Source organism: Lathyrus oleraceus, chromosome 7 (assembly GCF_024323335.1).
Source record: "Lathyrus oleraceus cultivar Zhongwan6 chromosome 7, CAAS_Psat_ZW6_1.0, whole genome shotgun sequence".
NCBI classification, from domain to species: domain Eukaryota; kingdom Viridiplantae; phylum Streptophyta; class Magnoliopsida; order Fabales; family Fabaceae; genus Lathyrus; species Lathyrus oleraceus.
Genome location: NC_066585.1, coordinates 98,819,681 through 98,831,405, shown reverse-complemented (window position 1 = coordinate 98,831,405; position 11,725 = coordinate 98,819,681). Strand labels below are relative to the sequence as shown.

Below are 11,725 nucleotides of genomic sequence, written 5' to 3'. Positions count from 1 at the left end.
TAGGATAATTCCTCTCGTGAATCTTCAGTTGTTGAGAAGCATAAATCACCACCTGCCAATTCTGCATAAGCATTCCACCTAAACCCATCTTAGATGCATCACAATAAACAACAAATAGTTCTGTAGGATTAGGTAGAATCAACACTAGTGCAAATGTCAACTTCTTCTTCAAAGCTTGAAATTTTTCTTCACATTGTAGATTCCATACAAAAGGTTGGCCTTCCGAGTCAATTGCGTCCCAACTTTGAGAAACCCTTAATAAATCTTCGATAATAACTAGCCAAGCTGAAAAAACTTCTGATCTCAGTAATCGTCTTCGGAGCCTCCCATTGTAACACCGCATCAACTTTCGAAGGATCCACCATTATACTGCCACTGGAAATCACATGACCCAAGAAGTTGACTTCCCGCAACCAAAACTCACATTTAGATAGTTTCGCAAACAACTTCATTTCTTTTAAAACCTGAAGTATAATGTAGATATGTTATACATGCTCTTCATATGATTTAGAGTAAATAAGAATATCATCAATGAATACCATAACAAACTTATCCAAGAACGGGTGAAAAGTTTTGTTCATATACTCCATAAATACACCAGGCGCATCAGAAACTCCGAATGGTATCACTGAATATTCAGAGTGACCATACTAAGTTCTAAAGGCATTCTTAAAAATATCATCTTTCACTCTTATCTGATGATGCCCCGACCTCAAGTCAATCTTACTAAACACACATGTTCCCACTAGATGGTCCATAAGATCATCAATTATGGGAAGTGGATATTTACTCTTTATAGTAACCTTGTTGAGCTGACGGTAATCTATATACAATCTCATACCGCCATCCTTATTTTTCACTAATAACACCAGATCTCCCCAAGATAATACACTCAGCCTGATGAACTTCTTATCAAGTAAATCTTCCAATTGCTTCTTCAATTCAGCTAACTTTGTTGGAGACATTCTATACGGTGCCATAGATATCGATCTAGTTCCTGGTATCAAATCAATACTGAATTCCACTTCTCTTTCTGGTGGAGGATCATTAATATCGTCTGGAAACACCTCTGGAAAATGACACACCACCGGAAATTCATCTATCTTTGCTTTACTTTCAGCCTTCAGGGATGCAAACATCACAAAAACTTGTGCTTCATCCTTCAGTAGTTCCTCCAATTGATTAGCATAATCCTGCAACCATTCCTGAGAACCCTCCGGATCATGCTTTCCATTGAAAGTTGGAGATTAGTTTCTCGAAAACCTGTCCAAACCACGATCACCTTCATCTACTTGTTGATTCTGCTACCCCATTGCATGGGCCAAAGCTTCCAATGCATCAACGATAACACAGTCGTTCCTTCCATCCAAATCTCTCTATTCAAGCAAGTAACTATTAGAAGAAACAATGTGTTGATAGAGTTTAACTAAACTCGTCACACAAAAGGAAGTAAATAATTAATGAAATACTAGCCGATTGGATCGACTATGCTCTGATACCACTATATAACACCATAAACACCGAATAATAGTTTTTAAATAAAAATAACAGGAAAAGGATATTACTCAATCGTAAATACTTCATAAATCATAAAACAACAAATGTTGCACAACGTGAATTTATTTAGAAACGCCATAAAACATGTATGAATAAAACAGAATCAATACATCATAATCAAAATCTCACAATAGTTAGTTACAAACAGATCAAAGTAATACAAACATACGCCCTTATCCCCAGTGTTACATATCAGAGCATTTTTATTCAAAAACTAGAATATACAAAAGATAAAAGTCTGCTGAGAGGTAATAGCCATCTCACTGCAACAACGAACCTCAGTCCTGCTAATCATTTGTGCAAAACACACCACAAAACAATGCAAACAAGAAAGGAGTGAGAATATACTTACATATAGTAACAATGTGATTTCAGCAACAAAATAACATTAAAGAAACACAACAATCATACATAAATGATATATATATATATATATATATATATATATATATATATATATATATATAATATATATATATATATATATATATATAAATCAATTACAATAAAAAACACACATCATAACAAAATGCAATGCTATGATCCACCAACTCCATCACCTATATGCATGTGGTACCAAAAGTATATTGTGGAATCAGAGGAATGTTACTGATTTTATTCCACTAGTCACTGGTCCTTCCCACCTAGACCAACGATCCCCACCAATGAATCTGAGACTCGCCCCTGGTCTTTTCCACAAAGACCAACGATCCCCACCAATGGATCTGAGGCCACAAAAATGGACCAAAGTCCCACCTAAATTCTGGAATACATGAATGCATGGTAATATGAATCACAAATATGCATTTCATGGACAAACATCATAATTCACCAAAATTATGTATAATAATACTCATAAACACCAAAATTATCTCAAATGATATCACCAAAATATGTTCCATTCACGAAGCACAAATTATTCAATAAGGACCCCCGAAATTCAAATCACCTAAAATTCTATTTATTAAACAATATATTCACTTTTCTTACTCCCAAAATTATTTAGCTAATTATATTCCTAAAGGTGAGTTAAATATACTAATATTTTTATAATATTTTATAAAAAGTATATTTAATTATTTTATGGCTATTTTATCATAATTTCAATTAAGAACAAATATTTGTTAACTTTATTTATAAAAATTATTATTATTCACCAGAAAGATTAAACAAAGCTTTGAAATTTTATTACAATCAAAAGGTTAATCCTTATGGCATTGTCAAAGATCTTTAAATATATAAAACAAAGAAACTCTAATAAGTCTTATGAGTTTTAAATCATAAACAAAATAAATAAATAAAACATAAATTGCTAAAATTTCAGAAAATAGTAAAACGCTAATTTTGGAACTTAAACGAGCTTAAATGACTTACAAAACGAATAGTCACTGCTTAGTATTGAGTTTTATTTTTGGGACGATTTCCTTTCCGAAAAGATATAATAAGACTTATTTTGACATCGGACATCAAACTTGCGCAAAATTCTGCTGAACCACTCTGAAGCACGACTTTTATTTTGATATATGCTACCAGCCATCCTACCTCAGATTTTCCAAGTTTCCGCCTCTCAAGATCGAATTCTTACGGCATACAATTCCCAATGACAAATTCCCAAAAGTTATGATTTTCCCCTGACTCTGATACCATTTGTTGGGGGAGTTTTTCACTAGGGATCATTGATTATTGTGAGACTTCTTTCTAGAGCAATATCTTTGTGAGAGACACACCACATATTCACCTAAAACCTTAAGGTGACATGTGTGTGGGTTCTCTCACTTATAAATGCTCAAGTCTCCATATTACCAACCAATGTGGGACTAATCCACACTACTTACACTTGATACATTCTCAACACTCCCCCTCAAGTGTGAGTCCACAATGCTCCCCCTCATGTGAAAACTCTTCTTACTTCCACAAACTCTTGTACCGCACATAACGTTTCTTATTCACCATACTGGCGCCGTTGACACTCTTCAACGGAATGTTTCTTATTCACTCACTGGTGCCGTTGACTTTCGATACAAGTTAGCCGGTCCCTTTCTGAAACCAGACTCTGATACCATTTGTTGGGGAAGTTTTTCACTAGGGAGCATTGAATATTGTGAGACTTCTTTTTAGAGGAACACCTTTGTGAGAGACACACCACATATTCACCCAAGACCTTAAGGTGATAGGTGTGTGGATTCTCTCACTTATAAATGCTCAAGTCTCCACATTACCAACCAATATGGGACTAATCCACACTACTCACACTTGATACATTCTCAACAAGAAAAAGTTATGGATTAAGTTTTTTTTTATGAAAAAGGGATTACAGTTACGATAAAAGAGGACAAAGATTGACCAAATAAGACTATCCCTATAATCACTTGTGGGATATTATCATATAGAATTGGCCAAAGGGTTTTTGGAAAAAACCAATTTGGTCAAACATTCAGGGATAGTCAATTTTATTAACAAATCACCTAAAACAATTTTATTGATCCAAAAATAATATCGATCCCCAAAAGTGACCAAATAAGATTATCCCATTTGGGCATAGATCGCAATAACAATTGACTCCCCAAAACCAAAATTTCAAGGGGTTGGGCCAAATCTCATATGGTCAGAGCATATCAGTACAATAAAAGACTTGTATATTGATTCAATATATTTCATAGAGATGAAAATAACAATAACATGACGCTGATGAAAGGGTAAGGGAACCCTCATCGTTCTGCTGCATATAACCCACCCTATAATAAATAATCTCCCCCTCCAAATCACAATCTTAGGATCGCTTTCAAAATGGTCTCCCCAGACTCAGATGCGTCGTTTAGCGATATGCCTCAAACCTTAATTTTGACCTAATTCTCACACTCTCACTTATGATATATATTATGTTTAATTCAACTTTAAGATTAATTCTCAAATATTTAATCCCAAATAAAATATTTATTTAATTGATAAATAAAATAAAATAAATCTTAAATTAAATAGTTATTCAATTAAGCGTCACACCTTTAATATTTAAATAAAATATTTATTTGATTTTAAAAAGGAAAATATATTTTTAACATAAGGTGTCACCATATATTTAAATAATTAAATAATTAAATAATCATTACTATTAACATCAAATAAATATTATCCTTATTTTAAATAATTAAATAAAATCTAACGCTCTTAACCAAATATTTTAATAACTATTAAATTATTAAAAAAACTCTCGAATACTCTAAAACATCATAAATCACCCAAAAACACACCAACATCACATAAATAAATTATCAAATAATTTGTAAAATGCTATAATTTAAATAAAAACAATTAAATGAATTAGGGGCGTTACAGTCATTATAGGGTAGATCAGAAGCGCTTCTATAACACTTTTAGCAAGAGTAACTCTTCTTGCGAAAGCTAGTTGGTTCCCTTTCCACATAGTAAGCTTATAGTTCACTTCATTAATAATGTATAGATAATCCCTTTTCTTTGAAGCCTTTCTAGTTAAAGGAACTCCTAGATATTTTCCCAAAGAAGATGTTTCACAAAATCCATAAACTTGCACTAGTTGATCACGCTTACAGCGACTCGCGTTTCTAGAGAAAAATATTCTAGTTTTCTCTTGACTTACTTGTTGCCCAAACATGCTACAAAACTTGTCCATAATGTTCATCACACAACTCATTTGGCTAGTCGTTGCCTCCCTAAACAGTAGGTGATCGTCCACAAACATGAGGTGCGACACCACAAGACCCTGTCTTCCCAATTTAATGGCCTCCCACTCCTCCTACATCAACTGCGTGCGTTATGAGATGCGAGAGTTTATCCAAGCACAACAAAAAAAGGTAGGGGGGATAGGGTCTCCTTGACAGATACCCCTACAAGATCAAAAGTAATCAGACGAGGATCCATTCCATTTTATATTAGTTTCAACACTAGTCACTTCATGCACAATGAGATTGGTCATTTTCATAAGTAACTTGATTTCCTCCAATACCCTCCAAATGAATTCCAAACTCAGTTTGTCATAGGCTTTCGAGAGATCTACCTTTATTGCGAAGAAGCCCTTTTTTTCCCTTGATTTTGTTCATGTTATGACTAGTTCTTGAGCCACTATGATGTTTTCGTGGATATTTCGACCCGACACAAAACCAGATGAAATGGAGAAACAAGCTTATGAATATTATCCTTGAGGTGTATCATTATAACTTTACTCACAATTTTATAAATAACATTGCACAAAGAGATTGGTCTGAATTGGTTGACAAATTCAGAATGCTTCGTCTTCAGAATTAAGCAAATATTCGTTTGGTTTACCATGATTAACTCACCTCTCCTACACCTTCTTAACAAACTCAAAAACTTTCTGGCCCACAATGTTCCACGACTTTTGATAAAAGCTGATAGGAAACCGATAAGGACCTGGGGCTTTCCACATATTCATACAAAAAATGGTATTTTTGATCTCATCATCCTTTATATCTTTGCACAACTTTCCATATTTTTAGGTTCTAGATAAAGAAAAGTGTATGTTTATTGCTCCCACTTCTATCTCGTATCATTCAGGGCAAAGAGTTTTTTCTAGTGATCGATAAAGAGTTGTCGAACCTGGTTCTCTTCTTCAATCCACTGACCTTCATCATCTCTGATAATCACAATGTTGTTCCTCCTTCTACGTTGCACTGTTTTTAAATTTTTAAATGGTAATATTTTGTATTTCGGTCACCGTCCACGAGCCATTTGGCCTAGACCGCTGGAACCAAATTAGCTCTTCCTTCTTGAGAAGCTCATGCATTTCCTTTTGTAACTTCTGCTATAGTCTTCTTAATCCCCCAATATTGTGCTTGGTATAGATATGCCTTTGAATGCCTTCACGTATTTTCATAATCTCATTCTTTATCATGAACATATTTTCGTTCCAGCTTTTCTCTAACATGCTCTAGCATGTCTGATCAGAAAACCATGCACTCTCAAAACGAGAGCGCGGAATAGAAACTGGACGAACTGCTCTAAAAGGGCAAATGAGCAAAGGGTGGTGATCTAAAAAATCCAGTCTAGTTAAAACTTTCAGATAACCATCTGAAAACTTTAATCTCCAACTATAATTACAGAGCGCCTATCAAGTCTTTCATAAATTCGTTGGCCACCATTGTAAATTTGCTCATTCATAACTCGAGATAAGATTTACAACAATTACTTCTTTTTATTTATTGTGTTTTACAACGCAACAATGATACTATTCATACGCAATTATTGAATTCTTCTCATCCGAATGAAGATTAGGGGAGTGAAAAACATCTAAACACGAGATATCCAAATATTTCTAAAGTCGATAATTTTTTCACGAAAGTTGTTTTTGGTCTTTGTAGCAGGCTGTGTTTATGCTGCAGCTTTATTCTTGGTGTTTAGATACTGGTATACTTTTAGCACTCCTTGTGCATTGCAATGAATGGTTAATTTTGGCTTTTGTTCACACACACAAAAAAAAGGATGCGAGGACAACAAAAGGAAGATGAGTTCAGGTGGAGCTGTCTGCGAACATGCGGTCTCAAAAGGGCCGAAGACACCTTTTCAAAATTCAACTACTTTTCCCCACCATGACAGCGTCGACATGGTATAGTAACGTGTAGAAAATTTTCGGTGGTCAACGGAAATTACAATAATAACCTTTTTATAAAATGTTTCGAATTCTATATACACCGTGTTATTTAGGATTATTCTTCATAGTCTTATAAGAAGACTATTATTGTAATTTGGATTGATCACCGACAATTTTCTACGAACAATTTGAGCCAAATCAGTAGGCATTGAAATACTAATTTTGGTGCTTTATTTATTTTTTAAATTAAATCAGATGAAAACAAAAATAAATAAATAAAAAAATAAATTACATTCACTTCAATTCTTCTTGCCTTCTTCTCCATCATTTTCCACGTAAGCTTTCTTCCTTCTATCCGCCATCGCAAAAAGACAAATCAGTAAAAAACTCGTGGCATAAATCCCGTGAATCTTCCAATTACTCTTCGGCGGTTGCCGCAGCACCACCCTGTGAAACACCGTCACGTAGTAATGAAGCCCAACAGAAAAGCCCACAAAGATCTGGGCCAGGCCCAAGAACTTTGAACCAAGCCCACATTCAGTAGAGAAGACAAGAACAAGGTACATGACGAGTAACAGTAGATAGAAAACGTAACCGAGAGTTTGAAGCACTTGGAAGCAGATATACGTGGACTGCGAAGTAGAGAATAGAAACTTCAAGGGTTCAGTTCCAGTGACCAATGTTGAGATACAGAGAATGGTGAAGTAGATTGAGAGGTAAATTTGGATGAAGATTAGGATTTTTTGAAGTGAGAAATAGGTTTTGACTCTGTTGCAAAGGAGAGAGACTAAGAGGAGAGGGAGTAATACGAAAGCGGTAGAAACTATGGCGGCTATGGTGGGTGCGTATTTTTTGCCGACGTAGGGTTTGAATCCTTTGGTCATTTCGTTGTTGGCGTTTGTTATGTAGGCTTTGGAGCTTGTTGAGATTCGTTCCAGGTCTGGGATAAGAGTGCGGTGAAATTTGTTCGGGAGATCTTTGAACTCTGAGAATGAAGCGAAATCATCATCTTCTTCATCTTCTTGTTCTTCTAATGTGCGACTAGGTGGTGTTTGTGTCTTTGGTTTTTTGTTTGTGTCGTGAGTTTGAGTTTTTGGTGGCTTGTTTTTGTCGGTGGTGGTGGATTTTGTAGTTTTGTTACTTGCTTTCACGAGATCTAATGGCTTTTTGGTTGATGTGGATGTGGAGTTCACCTTCTTGAACTTGGTGGTGGTGGTGGAATTGAGCTTCTTGAGGGTGTTAGTGTTGGGTGGTGTGGATTTGGATGATGCATTTTTGGAGGTAACATTGGTTTTGTTTTTGGAGGGATTAAGGTTATTGGATTTGAGGGTTTTAGTGGAAGTGTCATTGGATTTTATAGTTTTAGTTTGGTTTTTGGAAGAATTAAGGTTGTTGGAGTTGAGTGATTTGGAGGAAGTGTTGCCGGTTTTTATGGTTTTGGTTTGGTTTTTGGAGGAATTGAGGTTATTGGATTTGATGGTTTTGGTATTGTTTTTGGAAGTGAAAGTATTGGGGTTGATTAGTTTGGTTTGGTTTTTGGTGGAGTGGAGGGTAGTTTTCTTGTCACTTTGGTGTTGTTTTTGGTCCTCTAGCATTGTTCTTCTCTGGAGTTGAGGTTCTGACCACCAAGAACATGAGCAAAGAGAGGCAAAAAGAAACAAAAGAAGAGAGAGTAGGAGTACCTTTGTGGAGCACAAGTACATTAGATGAGCCATTGGTATTTTGGCTTCCTTCAAGATCTATCCCCCGAAGATCTGAGGAAGGAGGAGGGTAATAGAGTAGTGAAGGATTTTATACTCCAATTTTGAGCTTGTTAGTTTATGGGCTATTGTTGTAAAAGAAGTGAAACCGAGTTTGAGTGGAAGTGTGTGCTGCCAAAGTAGCATGAGCATGTGTTGCATAAATGGGTATATAAGAGTCATTAGTCAATGTTAAAATTGAAAAAATAAAATAAGGGTGAGGAAGAGCGCTATGGAATATGAATTGATTGGAGTGAGAGTTATCACATGGCTAACGAAGAATTTGAACTACCGACTAGGCTTGTGGGGCCCGCACATTTACTACTACTACAGGATAATCTATTATTGTGTGTCCTGAAATTTCTTCACTATGTGTGCCATTTTCATACATGCCGTATGAACAGATTAAATAAATCTTCCACTCAATAGAATTTGATATAGCAGTGAATTTAAAATGGTGGAAGGTCAGAGGCACAGATGGCTGAAATGGCCGACCTGGTTTGAAGCCAAAGAAAAAATACTGACTTGGGTAAAAATTGGCCAATTATTGTCTTAAACTCCATTTGTTCTACTACTCCATCCAATCCACATTAAACACTAGGGAAATGTGTTGGACACAATTTGACATGCAACATTTTATGTTTACCCTATTTATGTTTGTGTCTCTAAATATCAGAGCTTTAAACCTTAATCCCTCCCAAAACAAAACCAATGTATCAAAGAGATAATTTTTAAGTTACAATCAATCTTCTCATTCATCAAAACTGAAGCATGACTACTTTGTGCTAGGGTTGGTTTATTTCTTCCACATATTTATGATTAATTATTCTCAAGAAAATTGATAAATATAGAAGACATACAAATTAATAGTCGTTGCAACGTGGGATGAAAGAAGAAATATCATCTGATATGACCCTAACCTTTCAAGTTTTTCTATTGATGAAGTGTTCTCTACATATATCTCCGTCAAATTTCAGTTTCATTCAAAATCTCAAGTGATGAAAAGAAAAACATGTTTCGGTACTGTTAGAAATCAAAGTCATAAAAGTGTTGGTGGAGGTCGACAATAAACATTTGATGGACGGTCGTGAACAATCTTTGGGTCGTTGGTTGGACCGGTTTGATCTGGGGTTCAGTTTAGTGAAGGATATTATTTTGGGCTCAAATTTGATCTCTAAGGTTTCAAGAGTTTTAACTATAATTATCTATCACTTATTAGTAGTAAATAATAGACAGAGGAAAATATGGTAATCATAGTGGGAGAAACTTAGAGATGCAATAGTAGACATTCCTAAGATTGTATTATTAGAATTTGACAAACCTTTTGGAATATCTAAAAGGATTAAGAAACACTTCTAAATATATTGGGTTGTCTAATTCATGTATTGAGAGTTGGAGAGATGGGGAAACACTTGAGTAGAAAATAAAGTTTGTTCTTGGAAATTTGGAATACTATTTTCTTTTATCTCATTTGTAATATCTTGTAACAAATTTGGAATATAGTGAATTTGAGACCTATTATCTCCTTTAGACCAGTTTGATCGAATTGAGTAAATAACTTCTTTGTGTACTCATCTTTTATCTTTTTTTTGTTCGTGTGGATTTTTTATAATATTCTTCTATGTGTATATATTAACTTTTCTTAATTATTTTAGTTCTATTGTTCTTTGTCCCACGCATTAAAATATCTTGGTGTGGATATATATTATCATATTTCAAACGAGTGATGTCCATCGTGGGATAAATGAATTAGGTTTACTAGTGAGTACCATGAGTTCTAAATGGGACATCGAAGATTTTTAGAGATAACCATTTTGGGTTGTGAAAGGAGAAGATGCGATCAATCTTAACTCAATAGAAATATGTAGAAATATTGAAGGGTGAGACATCAATGTTTACACGCCTAACACAAACAGAGAAGACTAGTGTGTTACCTCTTGTTCCTGTTTGGCACGCCCATGTTTGTGGACAAACGTGCAACCTATGTCGATGTGGACTACCTTAAGTACTTCGTCGACTTGATTGCGATTCAAGAGTACAACTAGGAGGCCGACTGTTTGGCCTACCTGTACTTAGGGGTGTTCGTGGTGCGGTTTGGATGGTTTTGACGTAAAAAGTCATCCGAACCGCAAGAGAAAAAAACATACGGTTTGGTTTGGTTCATTTGAGTTTTAGAAATAAAATTGAACCAAATCAAACCAAACTAATGCGATTTGGTTCGGTTCGGTTGATTCGGTTTTTTATAAAAAAATTATTGAGCCATACATACACATATAGATGACAACATAACTTTATATTTAGTCATTCATACACTACCAAATATCAACAAAATCATCATATTTGGACAACAACTTCCCATTAAATATGTAACAATTAGATTAGACAAAAATGGAATAATAAACATAAAACAATAGCATAAAACAATATCAAAAAAATTATAATGAAAAAATAGAAGAAATAAGAGACTAGTGAAGATGAAAAACAAAGAATAAAAGAGATGAGAGATTAGACAAGAAGATGTGCGATAAAAACAAAATTGGAAGAGAGATATGTTGCATAAAAATGAGAGGGTGAAAAAAAGAAGAATATAAGATAGTAAATATTAGACAAGAAGATGCAAGATGTATTTAGCGAAGAAGACGTGATATTTTTATGAGTGATTTGAGAATACTGAAACTGAAACCCTGAGTGTGAGGAAGAGAAAATCATTCATAATCGTAAGACTAAGGTATAATAGGTTTAGGTTTGGGTTGGATGTGAGTTAATTGAAATATGTTGTAACATAGTGCGGTTTGATTCAGTTTGGTTCGGTTTGCAAAATACAAACCGCAAACCGAATCAATATGCA

The 11,725-nt window shown here is 34.8% G+C and overlaps 2 protein-coding genes across 2 annotated transcripts; both read right to left on the bottom strand.

Moving 5' to 3' along the window:
* Positions 1 to 650: 650 nt before the first annotated feature.
* Positions 651 to 5,203, bottom strand: LOC127102225 (uncharacterized). The gene is made up of 2 exons (XM_051039625.1): positions 4,889 to 5,203; positions 651 to 1,226 (listed from the first exon to the last, which is right to left on the bottom strand). Exons 1-2 carry the CDS (start codon positions 5,201 to 5,203, stop codon positions 651 to 653), a joined length of 891 nt encoding a protein of 296 aa, XP_050895582.1.
* Positions 5,204 to 7,346: 2,143 nt separating this feature from the next.
* Positions 7,347 to 9,127, bottom strand: LOC127107591 (uncharacterized). Its single transcript, XM_051044886.1, has one exon. The coding sequence runs from the start codon at positions 8,851 to 8,853 to the stop codon at positions 7,438 to 7,440; it is 1,416 nt and encodes a 471-aa protein (XP_050900843.1). The 5' UTR covers positions 8,854 to 9,127; the 3' UTR covers positions 7,347 to 7,437.
* Between the last annotated feature and the right edge of the window lie 2,598 nt (positions 9,128 to 11,725).

Coding starts and splice junctions, on each gene's coding strand:
- LOC127102225 (XM_051039625.1), bottom strand. CDS start 5,203: ATGGACAAGTTTTGTAGCATGTTTGGGCAACAAGTAAGTCAAGAGAAA. Junction 1,227..4,888: donor TGATCTACCCTATAATGACT/GTAACGCCCCTA, acceptor TTCAATGGAAAG/CATGATCCGGAGGGTTCTCA.
- LOC127107591 (XM_051044886.1), bottom strand. CDS start 8,853: ATGGCTCATCTAATGTACTTGTGCTCCACAAAGGTACTCCTACTCTCT.